Source organism: Pantherophis guttatus, chromosome 1 (assembly GCF_059756535.1).
Source record: "Pantherophis guttatus breed Tessera chromosome 1, ASM5975653v1, whole genome shotgun sequence".
NCBI classification, from domain to species: domain Eukaryota; kingdom Metazoa; phylum Chordata; class Lepidosauria; order Squamata; family Colubridae; genus Pantherophis; species Pantherophis guttatus.
The window spans coordinates 328226247-328249308 of NC_142063.1; the positions used below are offsets into that span (position 1 = coordinate 328226247).

Genomic DNA, 23062 nt, shown 5'->3' on the forward strand with positions numbered 1-23062 from the left:
TAACTAGTTTCCTCTGACATGTACCACTGCTAAAACCTAATCTGTATTTGCTCAACTCATCTACATGTCTCATCTACACTAGTAATAGATGACCTGAAATACTAATAATTAGTTGAGAACTGGAAAGCAAGCATGGGACACACTGGGATGGGGTGCTTTGCAGAGGCTTGAAGCAGACAAAGGAAGCTACTTGATAAACAGAGGGTAGGGGATTATTAAAGCGGATGTAACAATTGTTAAAACCAGGATCTGAAGACCTTGGAGCAAAAGGAGGGTGAGTGCAAGGTTTGTTTTGGGAGACAAAAAACGGAGAACATAAGAAGGTTTGATAATAATAACCCTATCCAATTCTGCCTTGGTTAAATTAGGTACGAGAGTATCATTGCCACACTTTGTGAAAACCTTGATTCTCTGGATGAGCCAGATGCCCGAGCAGCTATGATCTGGATTGTGGGCGAATATGCAGAGAGAATTGACAATGCAGACGAGCTCTTGGAGAGCTTCCTGGAGGGCTTCCATGACGAAAGCACCCAGGTAATACTGATCTCTCCTTATTCCTGTCTCAGTTCTTTTGAAGGAAGAATCTGGGCCCTTGATTTCAGCAGCTTGATTCTGGCCAAAAGCTTGCCCATGTTTCTCTTTCCCCAAGCTGTTGCTTCTCCACTGTGCTGCTTCTCTACTACCCTGTTTCCCTGAAAATAATACATCCCCTGATAATAAGCCCAATCGGGCTCTTGAGCGCATGCACTAAAATAAACCTCCCCCCCCCCCCGAAAATAAGCCCTCCCTGAAAATATTTAAACGCAGAGCTGGAAATCAGGTAAGACGGCAAGAGGAGCCCTATCTTGCTTCACGTGGCCCAAAATAATAAGACCTCCCCGAAAATAAGGCCAAGCGCTTATTCGGGGTTCAAAAAAATATAAGACAGGGTCTTATTTTCGGGGAAACACAGTATGTGCTCCTAAACCTCTGCTGGTGCAACTTTTTCCTATTTGCCTTCTGGACATGTCCAACTGTCCCTAATTCTCAGCATCCGGGGAAGTGTTTGCTTTTCATTAACTGTTTTAATGAAAAGACAGAACTGGGATTTCATCTTTGTGGCAACATATCTGCCAAATTCCAAGTACGTTCATATCTTTGACTTCAGCAGACAGCTGTCACGTCATCCCTCAAGGTATTTAAAAATAGCTTTGCAATGTAATCAGGATATTATCTCGACAGAGAACGGTCTGCCTTGGTTAATTGTATTTACTGACTCAGCTTTGTTCTTGCTTCTCAGCAACTGATCAGAACATCTCTCCCCCCCCCCATTTTTTTTTCATGCCTCAGCATTACTTTCCCCCTGCAAAGTTCTTTGCATTAATCTATAACTCAGGTTCCTTTGAGTCTGCCCATCTCTCTTACTTTTGTGTGGTTGTGTAGCTTATGCAGAAGCCTCAGTAGTGTATAATGGGACATCCTGGTTTAGAACAATATGGCCTAAGTACCAGCTGCTCAGGGGTAAATATGGAAGATCTGGTTTTTTTTCCTCCCAGACTTGCTTATTGCTACCTGGAGACATTAGATTGGTTGGCAATTGGGGCAAGCAGGATGCTAGGTTAAATTTAGAGCTGATCCCATAAGGCTTCTTTTCTTTGTTAATTGCAGGAAGAGCTGCATCACACAGATGCTTAACCTTTCTGTCTTTCTTTAAACCTTATATCCCATTGAAGGCAATATTCCCCAAGATCAGCTGGTACTGGAAATGTAATTTGTCCATCAGAAACCTTTCCCATTTCTTTGTTCTTGCTTTTCCTCCAGGTGCAGCTCACTTTGTTGACTGCCATTGTAAAGCTATTTTTGAAGAAGCCGTCTGAAACACAGGAACTGGTCCAGCAAGTGCTGAGTCTTGCTACTCAGGTAAGGCACAGACCCTGTTCACCTATACTTCCTACGCTGAAAAGTGTTAGCATCAGTGTTATACCATCAAAATGTCCTCCCAATGCTTGGTTACTTATATTGTCTGCAGTAACATTGGAACCATATTGCATCTTCCCTTTCCATTGGGTTGCTGGTAACATTTGAATAATATCAACATGGAATGTGTGGCTCATTTCCATGCCATTATCTGTACAACACAGTCCTTTCAGCAGTTCCAAGAACGCTCCACACCCATTTGCACTACTCAGGTGACCTTGAGGACACAGATAAACCTCCAAGTAGCCTCAAGGACTCACTAAAAGAATGCAAATGACCAGCTGTCTGCAAGGAACATAAATCCTTCCATTCCCCACCATCCAGTCAGACCTGAGCAAGCTTCTTAGATGAGAAGTGAAACATCTTCAAAGAAAAACCAGAAAGGACAGTTGCCCCTTGAAAAAGGCACCTTTGAGTGCTGGTAGTTTCTTATAAAGCCCTTAGTGGCATGACGCAAGGTTATTTGAGAGACTGCCTTTCCTAATTCTATTAAATCCAGCAGGAGAGGCATGCTACATGACCCATTAAAAGGTGCCATCTGGCAGGATTTAGGAGGAGAGCCTTTTTTTGTTATGGCATCTGTTCTTTGGAACATCATCTCTCCATAGATTAAAGTAGCCTGACCCAATTGGCCTTGAAAATGTTCCTGTGGGCACTGGGCACGAGGGTTGGAATATGAGGCAAAGCCATGAGATGGTTATGGTGATAAGTTTGTGGAAGAGAGAACCTGCGGCCCTTCATATGCTGCTGTATATTAGTCTCCAGTAGTCCAGCTAATGGTAAGAAGTGCTGTGAGTCATAATTTAATGACATCCAAGGGAACAGAAACCTTCTATGACTGTTAAACCATATTATAGAAACCATGAGTTTAAAAGTTACACTGCTCCAGAACCTATTAGGGAGACCATAATTTATATGTGAAGAATCCAAAATAGAAAATAGAATATACCTCCACAAGTTTCAGGAACCAACTAAATAGTATAGTTTATACTATAGTATTTTATACTTGATAGTATAAAATATACTTCTAAATATTGACATCGTAATAGCTTCTCACTGATAGCTCCTAAAATCACAACCCCAAGGGGGCATCTGTACTTTCCTGTTATTGGGCATTCATATGATGAATGGTATGGTTTTTAAAACTCCATTAAAGAGCACAAATTTCCAGAAATAAAGAAGGACCAGAACAGAACATGATGACCAAAACCAACATTTTGCAATTAAGTTTACATGAGTTGGCATAGCTTGACTGATGAGTCAGTGTATACTCAGCGAACAAAACTTAACTTTGTGTTCCAGCAGCTTTCTTTCTTTGTTTCTTTAATAACTGTACCACTTCAGTCCAAGAAGAGACTGTGCCAGTGCCTTATCTAATAGGGAGTAGCCATTTTCACTGTCCTTATAGCTGCTCCCAAAGAGTCTGTAAAGATTAACAGATTAACAGAGTTGGAAGGGACCTTGTAGGTCATCTAGTCCAACCCCCCCCCCCGCCCAAGCAGGAGACCCTACACCATTTCTGACAGATGGCAGTCCAATCTCTTCTTGAAAACTTCCAGTGATGAAGCTCTCACAACTTCTGAAGGCAAGCTGTTCTCGTAGATTGTTTTCACTGTCAGAAAATTTCTCCTTATTTCCAGGTTGAATCTCTCGTTAAGTTTCCATCCATTATTCCTTGTCTGGCCTTCGGGTGCTTTGGAAAATAGCTTGACCTCCTCCTCAAATATTGGAACACTGCTATCATGTCTCCCCTGGTCCTTCTCTTCACTAGACTAGCCATGCCCAGTTCGTGCAACCGTTCATTGTATGTTTTAGCCTCCAGTCCCCTAATCATCTTGGTTGCTCTTCTCTGCACTCTTTCTAGAGTCTCAACATCTTTTTTATAGTGTGGCCAAAACTGGATGCAGTATTCTAGATGTGTACTAAGGCTTTATAGAGTAACATTAGTACCTCCCTTGATCTTGATTGTATCCCTCTGTTACTGCAATTTAGGATTGCATTGGCTTTTTTGGCTGCCTCTGCACACTGTTGGCTCAGATTTAATTAGTTGCCCACTAAGACTCCACGATCCCTCTCACAGTTACTGCTATTAAGCCTGGTTTCACCCAGTCTATATGTGTACTTTTGGTTTTTCTTACCTAACTGTAAGACTTTACTTTTCTCTACATTGAGTTTCATTTTGTTAGATAGAGCCCAGTGTTCAAGTCTGTCAAGATCCATCTGGATCTTGAGCCTATCATCTTTCTTGTTTTTTCCTTCCCAGAACATTAAATAAAATCTATAGGTCCAGTGCTCCCACAGTCTGGAGCAGGAATCTGTCAACTTCTCATCCCTATTTAAATCATACAACAGAGGGACAGGGAAGGAGCTGGAACCGGCTCCCTTTACACCACTTCTACACCTCCATTCTTGTGCCAACTGTTAACATCGCAACTAACCATGCCCTCTGCACTTAATCCATTTAAACACAATTGTGCAAACAAAACCATAAAGGGTAATACTCTCACTTTGGACAACATTGTTGAAATTTGTAAAACACTACTGTGTTTCCCCAAAAATAAGACCCTGTCTTATATTTTTTTAAACCCTGAAATAAGTGCTTGGCCTTATTTTCGAGGAGGTCTTATTATTTTGGGGTGCGTGGAGCAAGACAGAGCTCCTCTAGCCGTCTTACCTGATTCCCAGCTCTGTCTCCCTAACCCTAACCAGAGGAAATGGCAGGGACCGGTTGCACATGCATTTAAATATTTTTGGGGAGGGCTTACTTTCAGATGGGCTTATTTTAGCACATGTGCTCAAAAGCCCGATTGGGCTTATTATCAGGGGATGTCTTATTTTCGGGGAAACAGGGTACATTTTTTAAAAAGAACTCTAAGCCTGCTAAAAAGTAACTTTTAAAAGTTTATTTAGAAGTGAAAAGAGGCTTTACAAACTGTTCTTCTTTAAGCCAAGGGTTTCAAACAGTTTCAGGTTAAAGAACTTGCGAGTTTTTTTTTTTTTAAAAAAGCCAGAATCTTTGATCAAGCTTTAGTGATTAAAAACAACGGCTGCATTTGAGTAAACTTTTTTCCCTTTAGTTTCTCATGGAGCCTTTGTCCCATGGAACACAGATATAAACTTTTACAGACAGAACTTTTTATCACTGAAAAGTCCCATTCTGGGGTGCTCAGTCTTGTGTAATCTTATTAAGCCTCAGGTATGTGAGGAATGTTTGTGATTTTTCTGTAGAGAATATTAAATGTCCCCAAAACTTACTTTTGACCTTAGATTCCTGTGCATTCTTTTCCACTTCACTCTCGGTATTCCTCTGTCAAAGGTTGTTCCAAATCGGTATCCATTAACAGACAACCTTTTTCTGCCTCAGGATTCTGATAACCCAGATCTACGTGACCGTGGCTACATTTACTGGCGACTCCTCTCCACAGACCCTGTCACTGCCAAGGAGGTAGTTTTGTCAGAGAAGCCCCTGATCTCTGAAGAGACCGATTTGATCGAGCCCACTTTGCTGGATGAGCTCATTTGCCACATTGGTTCGTTGGCATCAGTATATCACAAACCACCCAATGCCTTTGTGGAAGGCAGCCACGGAATCCACCGCAAACACCTGCCTATCCATCACGGAAGGTAAGAGAGAGACAGAATGACTTTGTGAGTTATTTGCTTTTTAAAAGTCCATATATAATTACTCTGTCCTGATGCCCTTACAATTTTATGTGGCCGGTTTGTTATAACAAAATTTAAAAACAAACTCACCATTCACATGAACATGGAAACAATACAGGTAGTCCTCTACTTATGACCACAGTTGAGCCCAAAATGTCTGTTGCTAAGTAAATCAATTGATGTGAATTTTGCCCCATTTTTTGACTTTCTTGTTACAGTTGTTAAATGAATCATTGCAGTTGTCCCAAATGTGCTTTTTCAGGAGGCAACTGGACGTTCTTGTTTTTTCTTTTGAAGACATTTCCCTTCTCATCCAAGAAGCTTCTTCAGCTCTAACAGGATAGTGGGGAATGGAAGGATTTATATTCCTTGCAGACAGCTGGTAACCTTTTGGTGGGTCGTTGAAGCACTTGGAGATTTATCTGTATCCTCAGGGTCACCTGAGTAGTGCTCCTGGTTCCTGTAGTCTGCAATTTTTCCTCTGGAAATCCATTCCTACTCCCACACCATTCAAAGGGTGTTCATCCAAAATTGTATTGCTAAAAGTCTGTAGAGATTCTCAGTCATCCAGGTTATGGCTGTCCCAAAGGAAACGTCTTCAAGAGAAAAAAATGAGAAAGTCCCATTGCCTCCTAAAAAAGCACCTTTGAGACAACTATAATCTGCATGACTGAGAATCTCTACAGACTTTTAGCAAACACTGCAGTTGTTAACTTAGTAGCATGGCTGTTAAGTGAATCTGGCTTGCCCATTGACTGCTCGTCAGAAGGTTGCAAAAGTGACTTTGGGACACTGCATCCGTCATAAAATAACATGCCAGTTGCCAAGCCTCTGAATGTTGATCACGTGACAATATTTGTAAGTGTGAAAAACAGTCATTGTGCCATTGTTAACTTCGAACGATCACTAAATGAATGGTTGTAAATCGAGGACTATCCGTATTACACATGGGAAGAAAGTTCATAAGCAGTCACATAATTAATATCTTACCAGAAAATGTGAGACATACAGGAAACATTGCAGTAATCAGGATAGGTCATAAACAGTCACATCCAAGTAGTCCTTCTCTTAAGACCATAATGGAGCCAATGTCAGGGTTCCAAGTAATAGATCTATTGCAAGCAAAAACTCCAAGGCAGGTGGATTCCTCAAAGAATAGCTTTGTTGGAAATATCATGTTGACACATATCTGGTGAAAACTAACTCTGAGGGGCCCCTTGGTTTTCACCTAATTAAAAGGAAAAGTTTCCCCCCCCATCCCGAACAATCAGTCACATGACCCAATCAAAGCAGCATCCACTGCAGCATGACATCATTCCTCCTTCCTCTGGCCAGGTGTGAGAACATCCTCCCAAGAGAAAGTATTTTGACTACACAAGCCCAGCTATCTCTAATCCCTCCTCCCTATCCAGCGGTGCGTTTCAGATTATGTTACTACTGGTTTGCCCTGCACACATGCGCCCAGTTTGCACAGGTGCATGCTTTCCGCACATGCGCCCAGCCTTCCGTGCATGCGCCCAGCCTTCCGTGCATGCGCCCATCATAAAAAAACCGTGCCTAAATAGGGTGGCATAGAACCAGGGCGGGCAATTTCCGCTATCAGTTCGGGTGAACCGGCTGAATACCACCCTATCCCTTGCTCCAGTGTGGCAGCACTGAAGCTCCAAGATGGCTTCAGCCAGGTCAGCTTCAGGGTTGTCAGTCGGTTGTTAAGCAAACTGATGGTTTACAGTTTTGCCAAAAAGCAGACGTTAATGTTGACTTTTGGCAAAACTGTCATAAAACGTGGTCCAGCGACTGCAGGATGCCTCAAACAGTATTAAATGCAGAGCATCCAAAATGCAGTCACATGACCCAGCGGTGGGGAGCAGGGGGAGAGCGACTGTCAGAATTTTGAATCCAGGTTGTAAGTACCCCCGGGTAGGGCTATCAGAACTTCAAACAATTGCTAAGCGACTGGTCCTAAGTCGAGGAGTATCTGTAATTTATTCATTGAATCGGTATGCTGCCCATCTCACCCTACAAAGCAGCTCTGGGCAGCTTGCCAAAAAAATGTGAGAATGTGCCTGGACATGTTGGCTGAATCAGGGCTGAGGAACTTGTGATGCAGAAGATAATGTTGCCCTCCAATTCCCTATGGCCTAAGTAATGGTGAGGAAACCTGGGAGTTGTTGTTTAGCAACACCTGGAAGCCCACAAGTTTCCCTTGCTTGCTTTGGGTGAATGTTCTTCCCAAGCTATTTGGCAGGTTATTAATTCCACAGCTGCCCCTGTTCTTTTACAATGACCAAATGGCCCTGTTTAAAATTTTCAGTTCATTATTTTAATATTGGAGTTTATTTGCCCAGTGTTTTATTCTGTGTTTCAATGGCTTTGTATATTGGGTAGATATTTATGGAATTCAATATTTCTTTTAAAGAAATAGCAGTTGTTTGCCATCAAATTATTTTACAGTTCACACCCCTCTTGCAAGGGTTATTTTTACAAGAATACTTGCACTGCAAAATCTGTCTAGAGCAGCTTGCCTGAGAAAGTCTTTTGTGTTGCTCTCTTCTTTGACAGTGAAACCAAGTAACTCTGTTTTCTCCCCCCCCCCTCCAAAACGCCTTTAGTACTGATGCAGGCGACAGCCCTGTGGGAACCATGAGTGCTACAAACCTGGAGCAACCTCAGGTGATTCCATCCCAAGGAGATCTCTTGGGTGACCTCTTGAACCTTGACCTGGGGCCTCCAGTGAATGTTCCCCAAGTGTCTTCCATGCAGATGGGTGCTGTGGACCTTCTAGGAGGTGGACTTGATAGCCTGGTGAGTAAGCATGGTTTTTGCTGAACATGGGCTAACATTCTTAGTGATGAGTGTGAGTGTGAATGAGTGAGTGAGTGAATGAGTGAATGAATGAATGAATGAATGAATGAATGAATGAATGAATGAATGGTTTAGCTCTATAGTACCAAAAACCTAGGCTGCTGGCAATCTTCTTTTCCTCTATGTTAAAGAATTGCTGGGATCTTAGATCCAAGTACCACTTGGAGGAGGCGAAGATGTTTGCCTTCTTTCTGCTCCTTTTCAGTTTTGCAGATTACAAGTTATCAAGTTTACTGCTTCCTTTACTTGCTTATTTGGGGTACTGCTGGGTGGCTTTGTTGATTTGTTTGTTTGTTTGTTTATATCCTGCCTTTACTATCTTCCCAAATACACAGAGAAGGTAAGGAAAAATTAAGCGACGTTGTGGAAAATGTTGGTAGTGCATTTTTAAGAGATTCGTGGTCTGATCCCAGCAGAAACAAGGAGCATGGCTGTGTTGTGTTTGTGTTCCTGGCTAGATGCTAGCAGAGAAGAGAGGAAAAAATGCTCCTGGTTTTTAGCATTAGGTACATGTTTCATACAATATTAGCATCACCCCTGGCAACTTTGGTTCGTTGTGTCAGTGCCTTATAATAATGTATTGTAACAGAGGCTGTTATTTTGCATAACAGCAGGGAAGAGCAGGCATGGGATCCATAAGAACAAAGCTAGGACACAGTGTAGACCCATTACGTGAAACCATATCATGAGCTGTTTATTGTGCATTAGTTTGTGGGTGAACCAGTTGTAAGGAAGAGACCATAGTTTATGAACCAAAGTTGATCAATTAGCCCGTAATGCTAAGTTTGGAACAAAAATCTCACAGTCCTACCATAACCGCCTTTTCTTTTTGTAACATTGCTCAGCCTTGCTTTTAGCAATATATGGTTTGTCCTTGCTACTGGTATATTCAACAATGATGGTTGAATGACACTAGAAACCATTATTGTGGGGGCAGACTCTGGATGTGACATATAATATATATATATTTGTAATTTTTGACCCTCCATTAGCTTTTGCATATATTAGAATCTTCTATAAAATGCTTTAACTATAATAACTGTGGTAAGTAAATGGAGTTACCATGCTAATTCTAAAAAGTGACAATTTGACAGTGTGGCTGGGCGGATGGCAGATGGACAGACAGACAGATACCGTAGCTCAGGGGTGTCAATCTCGATTTCATTGAGGGCCACATCAGGGTTGTATTTGACCTTGGGAGTCCAGGTGGGCATGGCCAGGGTGGGAGTGGCCAATTCGACATCACTCGTGTCGGAGCCGCCTGTGGCAGCCCGAGCGCTCTGCCAGCGGAAACGGGCTCCCAAGCTCTGTTTTTGGCCACAACTGCCTTCTGCAACCTTCTGCCAGCAAAAATGGAGCTCGGGAGAGCCTTCACTGTTTCCAGGGCAGTCCTGCAGGCCAGATCTAAGCACCCCGTGGGCTGGATCCAGGCCTCAGGCCTTGAGTTTGACACCCCTGCTATAGATAGATGGATGGATGAATGGATGGATGGATGGATGGATGGATGGATGGATGGATGGATGGATGGAAAGATAGATAATAAATGTGAGTCAGTTGTCAAGCATCAGAATGTAAATCATGTGACCATAGGAATGCTGCAACGGTCATAAGTGTGAAAAATGGTTTTAAGTCACTATTTTCAGTGCCGTTGTAACTTTGAAAGGTCACTAAACAAACTGTTGTAAGTCGAGGACTACCTCTATAGTTAAACCTACTATCCCATCAGTTAGCTGTGGCCTGGATACAGGATGGATGATTTGTGTTTCACAGAATTGGACAAACAACCTAATGACTTTCAATTCCCAACCCTCCTCCTCATTGCAACAAATGATGAGGAACCCCCTTCCACCACCGCTAGGCAACCACAGCTAGTTTATTGCATTTCCAAACTTTTTTTTTTTTTTTTTGCAACACCCTAGGAATTTATTTGCATGTTTAGCACAATATGATATTTCCAGCAAGCTGATATCTATTACCTAGTTTTATGATCTGGACCTTCCTGCAGAGGTGTAGCAGTTCACGTTGATGCTTAGATCCCCATATTTAGCAAGCAAGCTTCAGTCTCATGTCCAGTGCATATGTATAGAATTGCCTGTGCGCTGTCCAGACGCTTGTCTCGCACTCTGCAGCAAGGCATTTCTGGGTAACCTTTAGCTCTCTGATAAAATCCAACTGTTTCTTAGAAAGTATATTAAGGCTTCTCAAACAGCTTTCAACTGCTTGGAGGCCCCGTGCTCCTGAGATGCTTAAGACTTTGAACACAACCTCAGGGGTACCTGAGATTTGGCTCCTCAATGATAGGACTTCAGTGGTGGGTTGCCCCCGGTTCGGACAGTAGTAAAACCGGTGGGAGGCCCCACCCACCGCCCTGGATGTTGTCATCGGCGATCTGCGCATGAAGATCCCGTTGTAGTAAAGGTAAGTAGAACCCACCCCTTCAGGACTTACATGTTTCACGTATTATTGCAAGATGTTGGCAACATCATGGCAATGATTGGCTCACTTTGATGTGGGTTTTCAGTGGAAACCAGGCCCATAAGGTTTTAGCAGATTTCTGGAATTAAGCCTTATAATATGGAAAGAATCTCTTCTTGTCAAGTGAACTCTCAGAGTAGCAGATCCTCTACCTCAGCGGTTCTTTAGGTGGCAGCCAAATCAAAAAATGTCAAGCGAAAGAACAAAGGAAGAGGAAAGCTAGGCAGAGTTTGCAACTTCGTTATTTGTCAAGGTATCTGCAGTCTTCCTGATGTCCTATCTAGAAGCTGCCACCACATCCACCGTGAGGATTTTTGAGGCCTCTGTTCTTTCATTGCTGACAAAAACTAAATTTTGCATGCGGACTCGAATGCCTCAGATAGCAGATTTAAAGTTCTTCTATAATTTGCCTATACAGTAGGTACCAGGACAAGCATTTCATTCCAGCCTGAATTCTTAAGGTGATAGCTTTCATATTTGGGCTATAATTGGTTTTCTTCAGGAGAAAGATCCAGTCAGACGGGTTTCTACTTGCAGTTTGAAGTGGATAAAATTCTAATCAAAGCTGGCCAACCTGTCTGGCTTTTGTGAGAAGGTGTTTCAGCAACTGGAAGTAGCTTAAGAGCAGTTTAAGCTGAAAAGGATCTGAATACTCTACAAAAGAAGGAGCTTAGTCTTAGAGTCAAAAGTAGAATTTGCAGCCCACTAGATGTGACAGATTCAAAGCCCCTAGCAGCTTCAGTCAGCACAGTTAATAGGGGTTGTAGGAGTCGTCGTTCAGCACTTCCTGGAGGGGCTGCATATTTCATCACTTCTAATTTATCTAACCAGCCGTCTGTGTACCATTTTGATCGCAGTCCAGTTCGCCCTGATACTTGTGGAGTGGAGCAAAGCAAAACCTTGCTCATAAAAGATTCAGCCTTCTCTGCCAATCATTCCCATCCAAAGAACAATACACTAAAAGGACCAGAAATCTGGGATTCCCAATATATTTGGCAGACTTCAAATAAAACTACTTCTTGTCACCTTTCACTTTGTCTCAGGATTTTTTTCTATGTTTACCTTATTTGAGTACTGGAGTTTTAGATAATCTCAATTTAATTTAGTCCGGAGCCATTCCAAACTGCAAGGAGTAGAAGGTCATTTGTGTAACCACAGGGACAATACTGTGGTTCTGTGGAGATGCACTGCTGAAAATAATATTAAAGATGTCAAAATGTCAGTTTTTAGTATGAAGCAGCTGCAGTGATCTGTTTGGAAAGCTGCTGGGTGAAATCTCCATGCTAAAAAGAAAGCTGTTGACTTAGATCACTAAAAAGAAAATATTGGCATTTTGTGCCTCTTCTCTTTGCCTAGTAAAATAGAAATAATTCTTCTGAAATAATTAAAATTTAAAACCAGGAATTCAGATCCAAAGGGCTGAGGATGACCTGGATGTGGAGGGCAGGTTGAGATTTGCTTCCATTTTCTGTTCAACTAAAACAGTAGCAGCAGCCCCTGTAACATATTTCTGGCCCCCGGCCTGAGAATTTGAACATTTGGGCATTTTTTTAATTCTGCTTTTTGGATTTAAGCAGGAAGACATTTCTTTTTGTATCTCTTATCTCTCCTGCCACCACTAATCATCATTGGGGAAGGGAGGGTTGATTTCAGCCTGGTTTTGTTTTTGTTTTTTGTGGGGAAGAGATGAGCTTTAAGGTTGAAATTGGGAGCATAAGACTTTGGAGATTCAAAGAACTTTTAACTTCCAGTCTTGAAATCGGGCCTAAAATGGTGATTTCAGGCCAGTTTTCAAGGTCTTTTTGAGGAAGAACTCCCATTCTCATCCTATCATCCCACAAAACATATATAAAGGGCTGAAAAATTCAACCCAGCTCCTTCTGATGATGATACCACATCACTTCCTCTAGCTTTCTGAAAACTTTGGAGCCTTACTTAAGGCTTCTCATTCCCTACATATTGGCTACCCATGGAGCTTCCCATAGAAGCCTCCACAGGTACATGTACCTTTTAATCAGTGGAGGTACTGATAAAGATGCCATGCACAATTGAAGCATTTTATAAATGTTATAGACTGAGGGACAACAAAATCATACACTGTGGAGGCTTAAGAAAAAGAAGAAGAAGATGGTTCTTTCAGGAATCAAGACTGGATATGGATGGTGAACAATCATATTTTAAAATATGATTGGAGTGAGAGTTTTTTGACTTTGAGTATATGGTGAGCATCACAAGGCCTCTAAGGTTAGTGGGAGCCAAAAACTGGTGCTGCTGTATTGATCAGAGGAAGAAACTTTAGTGAGTTTTAAATTCCATGTTGATGGGATTGAGAAAGAAGTCTGTGAGAAGAGCGGTTTTCGAGCTAGTTAAACCAGAAGCGTAATCTAAGCCAGGAGCCAAGATCCTAAGCAACAGTGGAGAGTCAGGAATCTGTGAGGCCCTAGGACAGGGATGTCAAACTCGATTTCATTGAGGGCCTCATTGGGATTGTGTTTGACCTCGGGTGGGATGGGGGGCGGGCTCGACATCACTCGTGTAGGGGGCGCCTGTGGTGGCCCAAGCGCTCTGCCAGTGAAAACGGGCTTCAGAGCTCCGGTTTTGGCTGTGACAGTTTCCTGCAACCCTCTGCCAGCGAAAACGGAACTCGGGAGGGCCACAAATGGCCCTCCCGAGCTTCGTTTTCGCTGGCAGAGGCAGTACAGGCCAGTCCTTTGTAGCTTCCAGGTCAGCCACTCAGGGCAGATGTAAGCACCCCATGGCCGGAAGCGGCCCGCAGGCCTTGAGTTTGACACCCCTGCCCTAGGACGTCAGGAATTATTGCTGTCAGTCCTCACCAAGGAGACCAGTTATAAGAAGCAAATTTGGAAACCAGAATTGTATGATGAATTAAGATTATCCTCTAAGGCCAGCTGTAAGTATTAGGATCATATAGCCAGTCAGCATCTTCAGTTAAGATTAAGATAACTTTTATTGTCTTTTTCCTGTATACATACACAATGGCACACATTAAGATGAAATTCCGAAGCACTGCTCTTGAAAGAAGGAATGCTACCCACCAAACAATGTCATAAATCCCAAGGGCAACAGCAGCATAATCCAAAAATACCAAGTTATACAAAAGTGACACCAAAATTTATATACACACACACACACACACACACACACACACACACACACACACAAACCTATTTTTTATTTTATTGATCTAAAAAGTATGTACAGGTAGTCCTCGATTTACGACCACAATTGAGCCCAAAATTTATGTTACTAAGTGAGAAATTTGTTAAGTGAGTTTTGCCCTGTTTTACGACTTGTCTTGCCACATTTGTTAAGTGAATCACTGCTGTTGTTAAATTAGTAACACGGTTGTTAAGTGAATCTGGTGTCCCCATCGACTTTGTTTGTCAGAAGGTCATAAAAGGGAATCCAATGACCCCGGAACACTGCAACCGTCATAAATGTGAGTCAGTTGTCAAGCATCCGAATGTAAATCCCATGACCATGGGGATGCTGCAATAGTCATAAGTAACTTTTTTCAGTGCCGTTGTAACTTTGAATGGTCACTAAGTGAACTGTTGTAAGTCGAGGACTACCTATAAATCATAAATAGCCACAGATTCTTACTTGATTAAGTCCTGGTCTCTAGTTGCAAAAGTCCCGGTTTAGGTTCTAGACCAGGGGTCAGCAACCTGTGGCTCCGGAGCCGCATGTGGCTCTTTGGGCCCTCTGCTGTGGCTCCCTGTCAGGTGATCCCACCATTGGCTGGCCCCGTCCCTTGCCCTCCCCTCCCAGTCACTCCTCGCCTGGCCCGAGAAGGTAAGGGCGACGGTGGGGGATGGAGAAGCGGCCAGGGCAGAGACAGATACAGAGAGAAGGGGAGACAGAGAGACATAGAGAGAGGGAGGGAGGGAGGGAAGGAGAGAGGGAGGGAGGGGAGAGCGAGATACGTCAAAAGGATTTTGTGGTTCCCAGTGTTTTTTAACAACTGGTTCTCCGCCTTAATGACTGGCTGGGTAGGTGTGGCCAGGGGATCATGTGACTAGTGGAAGTGAGTGACATCGAGTTGGCCACGCCCACCCAGGTTTTGTGGCTCCCAGTGTTTTCTGTGGGAAATGAGTCCAAATGGTTGTTTGAATATTTAAGGTTGCAGACCCCTGTTCTAGATCACAAACTTGCTAACAGGAGACATTGAATTTCTCTCCTCCCCATTACATCATTGTGCAATTCCTGGGGGAGCAGTGTGTGTGTGTGTGTGTGTGTCTGTGTGTGTGTGTTTAAAAGAGAAGGAGCAAGGAAGTATAGGATTGTAAGAGCCAAGAAACCTTGATTTGTATCTTTCAAGGTTGGCTTCCCAGCCTGTGGCTCTTTTAATGAGATAAACTTGGCACAGAAGCTGATGAAAGCAGATAAAAACATCTGGCTCTATTATGTAGAATTATTCACAAGTTGTTTTGATGCTGCTTTATGTAAGAAGCTCACTTGCCAGCTGATGGGGAGACTGCTTCTCCCCCTTCCCACTTGACTGGGAAACATTTCCCAGAGTACCAGAACCTTTCTGCCTCACCTTCTTCAAAGTGAATCTGACAGGGCCTTTTTTTGCTTTCCTTACCTTTGCTATACAAGCCATGCTTTTCCTGGCTATAACATAGCTGTAACTCGAAAGAGGATAATAATCACCCATGATCACTTCTGCAAGAGGAAGTCATAATGGATGAGTATTCCGGCTATTATCCCGCTCCATAAACTGTTGCGCTCAGATTGAAAGAGTGAGAGATCATCTGTTTTCCATCAAGCCATAACCGTCGTTGCATGAGTCTGATACTGGTACAGATTGCTGTCATTTTTTTGAAATGGGGTCTAAGAGCACAAATCTGTTTCTAAGACACTGTCCTTTTCTTCCCTATTGCAGCTGTTTTTACCAGGAGGCAATAGCCTTTTCCTGTTAGTGGGCACTGTTACGTAATCTTATATGGTGGGGTAGGTGCCAGAAGTTAATCGTAAAACATTTTTAAAAACTTTTAGAAAATCAATTTAAAAATGTAAGATGCTCCAAGTTTTATTAGGTCTTATTTGGAAGAAACACTTACCTTGAAATATTTGCCAAAGGTGCTTTTTCAAGAGGCAACTGGACTTTCTGGTTTTTCTTTGAAGACGTTTTGCTTCTCATCCAAGAAGCTTCATCAGCTCTGACTGGATGGTGGGGAATGGAATATAAATATAAATGGAATATAAATCCTTCCATTCTCCACCATCCAGTCAGAGCTGAAGAAGCTTCTTGGATGAGAAACGAAACGTATTCAAAAAAAAACAAGAAAGTTCAGTTGCCTCTTGAAAAAGCACCTTTGAGACAACCATGATCTGGATGACTGAGAATCTCCAATGACAGTGTTTTAATACTTTAGTCAGTTCACTTAAAAAGAAATTTTATGTATAAAGTTTTTGCAGGTGGATGGATACAGTCTATTGTTCTGCAGGTGCTATGGCATTCACAGATGCCACATTACCAATTCCTGCCCATGTCTGGGGCAAATCGAGTCCTGTTCAAAGGAAATAAATTGTGCCACCATGACATATCAGAATGGTCCATGTTTGCTAGTATTTCAGAGGACAGCCGAGGCTCGGCGAAAGTATATGCAGTCTTTTGATTCTTTATCTTTTTGTTTTCTGAGGCCACCATCTTCGAAAAAGAACAGCCAACTACAGTAAATTGTCACATTTTTCTGCCTTCGACCTATTTTCCATTTTGTAGCTTTAAGCATAAAAATCACAAATAGCTGATGTTAGGCTAGAAAATGGCTCTATCATAACACTGGCAGGGAAGTATGCCAAACCCATATGCCAAATAACAAATTTAATCAATCTTTGGGACTTTTAATAATATTCTAAATCAGTGTTTTTTAACCATGGCCACTGACATCTTAAAGAAATCACCAGTTGTTTATTTAAAGGCAATGCAGAAGTTGCTTATTCCTTAAAATGTGAAAATGCTGCCTCCTTGATTTTGTTATAAAAATTACAAACTCAAAATGGAACAATCTGATGCCACTATCATCTTTTTTTTACTGTTTAGCATCAAACCGATACATTGTGAGTTGTAAGATTCCTTTTCACATCCCAGCAGTTCTCATTTCTACTTGGTTACATTTTCCCCGCCCACCTCCTTTAGAAGGAAAAAGATGTTAATGTTTCACCCTTTGTGGGGGAGGGGAGAGATATAAAGTGTATTAGGGTGGGTGGGTGGGTGTAACTTTCAGCCAAGCATCTATGAGCAAAGCTAAATGCATGTTCCATATCTGAGTGCTTGGATTTGTTCTGTTGGGTAATTGTTCAGAGAGCTGCCAGAAATAGAAAAATCACATGATACCCATTCAAGCAACCTCCACTTTAGGGTGACAATGCTGCGCATATATGTCAGTTTATTTTTGGCCCAGCTTTTTGCTTTTTGTGGATTCTTTGCTCTCAGAACATCAATGGGCTGCTGACGTTGGAGCCCAGGAACATTGGGTGAGCAGGCAGGGAATGGCAAGAGGCTGCTGCTGAAACTGGCCCACACAGGAATGGTAGTTAGCAAGAATGGCATGTTCAGAAGAGCTGCCCTTACCCACCACATTCCCTCACCGCCATATTGCCTGAATGAATAGCATGAATAGGTCTACAAAGGCAAAGCAAAAAAGATCAACTGCTTCTGGAGTGCTGTGAGTGCTGGTTCATGCTAGGTCTGAGAGAAGTCACCATGACTGTTTGTGAGGTGCCCTTCTCTAGGAACAGTGGGGACAAGGCTGAGGGCCGTTTGGCTTTTGAAAATTGCAGCTTGGAGATGAACCCAAGTTCACGTCTATCTAGGTCTGAACTGCCACCTTCTGCTGCTGCCCACAGGACCTCGATGCATATTCTTGTGCTTTCAACCAAATCTCACTTCCCTTCCTGTGGAATTTGGGGGTTTCAAATCTGTGGATTTCTCTGTCCTTGCTGGGTCAATATTCTCTCTGGGCAAACAGATGGGGGACAGGTGGTGTGCTAGGCCTTTTTGGGAACCACATGATCTTTATTTCTTGGCACCTGATAACTTGGCTGTAATGAACTCTTTCTCTTTCCCCTGCCTTTTCTCTTCCTTTTTTGCCTCTCTCTCTCTCTCTCTCTTTCTCTCTCTCTCTTCCTTTTTCTATTCTTTTCTTCCTTGCAGCTTGGCAGTGACCTTGGCGGGGGAATTGGAGGCAGCCCAGCAGTAAGTGCCCTCCATTCATTTTTTTTTTCCTTTTCAGTTCTAATTGAAAAATTATTATTTGTTGAATTTACACCCCATCTTTCCTTCAGAAAGAGTTCATGTTGGCACACATAGTATTTTCTCCTCCAATTTTATTCTTACAACAGACCTTACAATAGGCTGAGCTGAGACTTTGTAACCAGGCTTTAAGTTGGCCAATATATTTCAGAATCAACTGGGGATTTGAAAACAGGATCTCCCATCCTCCCAACCTCAACTACTCAAATGTGCAGGCGTTCATTCTGTGGTCTTCTTTTCCCATCCATTCTTCTAAAATCTGTGCAGCAGAGATAGCCCTATGTTAGACATTCTCAACATGTTCTCTGGATTAAAGCAGAGAACCATCTAAAACACTGAAATACTGGAAGGAAAAGAAAAGAGAATTTGGTAGCAAGCTTGACTTGTAGAATAGTCAAGAAATTTGGAGTTCTGTTACTGGGGAGATCTGAGATCACAGTATATTTTTCCATGTGAAGTAGATGTATCACTGCTTGGTCAAGAAGAAAAAAATGGAGAACCAAGGAAAACAAGCTGAAGGATTCCCAGGGTTTGTGCAAGACACCAGAGTCATTGAAAAAAACCTACTTTCAGGTTTGGCTTGGTCCCCAAGCTCCATAAACCTATAAATGGGAAACATAAGGCATCCAGAGCCCTTGGTACCATTGATGAGAAATTCCAAACAACTTAAAAGTCATTGAATGAACTTGAACTGGTTGACTCATATTCCTAATTTCCAAGGGTCATCAATAGCTGTGGATTGCTGTTGTCCTTGGAGCAAAGCATTCCTCTTCCAATTCTATTAAAATGGATTTGAGGGCCATGGGACTTCCTGGATGATCAACAGGTCTATTTTGAAAGCACTAGCTTTGAGTCCATTTCACTACATGGTTGTTGAGTGCTTGGTTATAACTGAGAATTCCTTATGGAGAGTTCATTCACCTTCGTCTGATACAATTCCTCATCTTTTAACTGTTGGAAGTTGAATGTCCTTGCTCTCCACTCTTCACAGTCTTTTGGAGAAGGTAGGCTAGCTATTAATGGCTGCTTCAATCACATAGTGATGGGTAGTAGAGATGGGATTTAAAGCAGAGAGCACACTAACATGCCAATTTAGTACCCTTGATCATTCAGCAAAATGCCAGGAACAAGTTCTAAAATATTCAGAATAGTGTCCAACTTTATGGTTTATTTAATAGAGGTGTCTATTATGTACCAGATGTTTAAATATCTTCCTTGATTGCTTGCAGGTGGGACAGACCTTCATCCCATCGTCAGTCCCCGCAACATTTGCTCCTTCCCCTACCCCAGCTGCAGTCAGCAGTGGACTGAATGACCTCTTTGAACTCTCTTCTGGCATCGGCATGGCACCTGGTGGATATGTGGCTCCCAAATCGGTATGTGTGAGGAAACATGGACAGAGCTGTCTTTTTTTGCCAAGGTTGTCTCTTCATCAGTTGTTGTTATTTTTGGGGGGGGGCATCCCTCTCTTTTGTTTCACAATTATATTGTTTCTGAGTAAATAACTCTGCCTTTTGCTCTGTTTGCCCAATGAGCTTCTGCATCCATTACAAATTCATTTAGTACTACAGTAAAAAGATTTAAGTGAAACCAGGATGGTGGTTCTGGGTTTGTTTGTTTGTTTGTTTGTTATGGCATGCAGCATGCTGGTTAGGGAATTCTGGAAGCTGAAGTCCACACGTCTTCAAGTTGCCAATTAGAGCATGCTATTTCTTCTTTTAAATCCCCTTATTTTACTGCCAAACTATTGTGAACTCTGTTCAGAGTGCTGTAAATGGATTTTGAGACATTTCCTCTCCAGCTTTTCTAAATCAGCTGGAAAGAATCTATGCTACCATTTGAGATTCAATCATCATTATATACCAATACATAAAATGGGCTTGAAGTGGATAGGCTGAACACACCCACTCAAAATTACTGTCTATCATGATAAAGAAATCTCACTGGAATTATTCTGATGCTTTATGACCCCAGTTTTGCTTGCTCTAACTGCTTGTGCTCATGTCTTTATAGGTCTGGTTGCCGGCTGTGAAAGCCAAAGGCCTGGAAATTTCTGGAACTTTTGGCCATCGGCAAGGACATATCTACATGGATATGAGTTTCACCAACAAGGCTCTTCAACACATGAGTGACTTTGCCATTCAGTTCAACAAGAACAGGTTAGCCTTGGAGTCAACTAAACGCCCTTTTTGTTGCACACTTTCTCTTTCTTGGCTTCTCTGTTGAATATTACACCTTCTTTCCTCTCTCTCTCTCTCTCCTCCCCAACCATCCAGCTTTGGAGTCATCCCCAGCACCCCACTGGCCATTCACACTCCTCTGATGCCAAATCAAAGCATTGACGTTTCTCTTCCGCTCAACACTTTGGGGCCAGTCATGAAAATGGAACCTCTGAACAATCTTCAGGTAGGAACACTTGAGTTTGGGGAGATGGAGGAGAAAGTAGATTTGCATTTTAATACAAATTAAAATTAAGAGTTGGGCATGGAAGGAAAAGTGGCTGAATAGTCAAGAAACCGTCAGATCCTTTTCAAGTGATGTGGTAGTGGAGGGTTGCTTTTTTTTTTCTTATAAAACAAGAAGCTGTTCTTGGAACAAAACAATTTAGCTTCAGGCAAACTATTCAGTTCAGGCAAATAAAAATAACAGAATTTGGTGTATCACATATAAATACTTTCTGGACTTCATTGTAGCAATGATCTGTATATGAAAAGGCTTTTAAAAATAAGATATTCTGGCTAATTTACCTAAGTTGAAGTTAGAATTTTCTTAACATATGTAATTTGTTGGTGGGCCCGTTCCATGCCTGATGCTATGATATAACGATTGGGTCTACATATCATCTAAACCAAAAACAGATTGTGTTGTGGCTGAGCTTCTGAGATGACTGAATTTTATGGGCAGATAAGGATTGCATATCCTCCTGTGCAACGTTTCTGAAAACTAATTTGTATGTATGTATGTATGTATGTATGTATGTATGTATGTATGTATGTATGTATTCAGTTTGTATGGCTGCCCGTCTCAGTGACTCTCGGCAGCAAATGATCTTAAAAGAAATTAAAAAACAAACATTCCAATTTGCTCTGCCCATTCCACATCTGTGCCTTAACTAAGCATCAGGCTCCTGAGTTGATTCTGGTACTGTAATAAATAATACCCTTCTACACAATGGTTTCTATTCCAGTATACAGGCAAGCTGTGACTCCTTCACTTCTCTCCCCCCTCCCAGCCCTCCTCTAATAATCTTTCTATGGCATCTCCCACAGGGAAGCTTATTAACCATAAAAAGGACCGTTTTCTTCAGCACTTCTGTCCTATGTGTTATGAATGAGCCTACTGACAGGCAGCTAGAAATAGTGTTGCCTTAATGTGGAAGCTCCTGGTTGGGATTGAGAACAAGAGGAGATGCAGCTGTGTAGCTGCTTTTACAGAGGCAGGGAGTTTGTGAGCCAACCCCCCCCCCCAAAAAAACCCCTTCTTAACTGGGAAAGTAAAAAACATAAAACAGGCTCCAGTTTCAGCCTGTTTACCTCTGTATATTCAGACTAAGTGAATATTTTTTACTCATTTAACACCAGTGCTCTTCTGGTTTTATTTTTAGAAAGCCAACAGATTAAATATTATCTACATATCCTCCATATTCAGAAGCAGTCTATCTGCAGTTGTTGTTGGAGGAGAAGATAGCGGGGTGGGTGGGTGTTCTTTTTAAAGGCTATGTAGATTTAATAAAAGTTTCTAACAAGGAAGGAACTGGATGGTGGGCTGCAGAGCCTCCAGTCTGAGCCCGTAAATGAACGCTTAGATTTGTGTTTTATTTTGCCACATAAAATCTGAATATTTATAAATGTAACTAAACACTTAACATAGTGGGTTCCCTCAGAGATGCTAAGGGGTGAAAACTCCTTGTAATAAAATAATATTTGGGGCTTTTGGTCAAAGCCAGGAAGACTTCCAGGCAGAGCATATTCCAAAGTGTGGGGCTATCACTGAAAAGTACCGACTCTTTAGTGCAGGGCTATCAAACTGGATTTTTTTGAGGGCTGGATCAGCATTGTAGTTCTCCGCAGGCGGTGGGTGGGATGGATGCCTCCTGCAACACCCTGCCAGCCAAAACGAGGCATGGGAGTCCACGCCCCCCCCCCCAGCCTCGTTTTCACCCTGCAGTCCATTGCCTCCTGCAGCACTCTGCCAGCCTTTTTCGGCCCGTTTTTGGTAGGCAGAGTGCTGCAGAAGGCCATGGAGGGTGAAAACGAGGCACGGGGGGGGCGGGGGGAGATCCTTTGATATTTCCAAGCTGGCCCCACGGGTCGGATTTAAGCACCCCACGGGCCTTGAGTTTCCCACCCCAACTTTAGTGGATACCCCCTGCACTTCACAGCTTTTGAGACTATATTAGGATTCATGCTTGGCAGGACAGCTTATGATGTATCCCTACTACGCAATATTGGGCTTAAGAGATGATCAACTGTAGGTTGAATTGAGGCTGGATCTTACTGTCAGTGCAGCGACGTCAAATTCAGGAAATCCTTGACTTACAACCGCAACTGCGGCTGGAACTTTCCATCCCTAAGCAATATGGTTGTTAAAGTGAGTAATCACATATGTAAAATATCCAATTTTACAACCCTTTTTATCACATCCGTTAAGCGAATCCGGCTTTCCCCATTTGCTTATCGGAAGCCAGTTGGGAAGGTTGCAAACTTTTTTCCAGCAAGCCGGGCTGGCCTAATTTTTTAAGTGTTTTTAATTGTTTTGTTTATCGTTTTTAATTAATGGGGCCAAATTTATATATATCTTTTAACTGTATTTTAATATTTG

General features: G+C 42.3%; 1 protein-coding gene across 2 annotated transcripts in view; it reads left to right on the forward strand.

Moving 5' to 3' along the window:
- AP2B1 (adaptor related protein complex 2 subunit beta 1) overlaps positions 1–23062 on the forward strand; it is an 84595-nt gene that overhangs the window by 38357 nt on the left and 23176 nt on the right. The window contains exons 11-18 of one of the 2 annotated variants that reach the window (XM_034420943.3): positions 369–534; positions 1801–1899; positions 5321–5580; positions 8232–8424; positions 18143–18184; positions 19471–19617; positions 20255–20400; positions 20518–20647. In XM_034420943.3, the coding sequence (XP_034276834.1) occupies positions 369–534; positions 1801–1899; positions 5321–5580; positions 8232–8424; positions 18143–18184; positions 19471–19617; positions 20255–20400; positions 20518–20647 (1183 nt within the window). The remainder of the gene's footprint in view (positions 1–368; positions 535–1800; positions 1900–5320; positions 5581–8231; positions 8425–18142; positions 18185–19470; positions 19618–20254; positions 20401–20517; positions 20648–23062) is intronic. The other variant, XM_034420944.3, reaches the window with a different exon arrangement.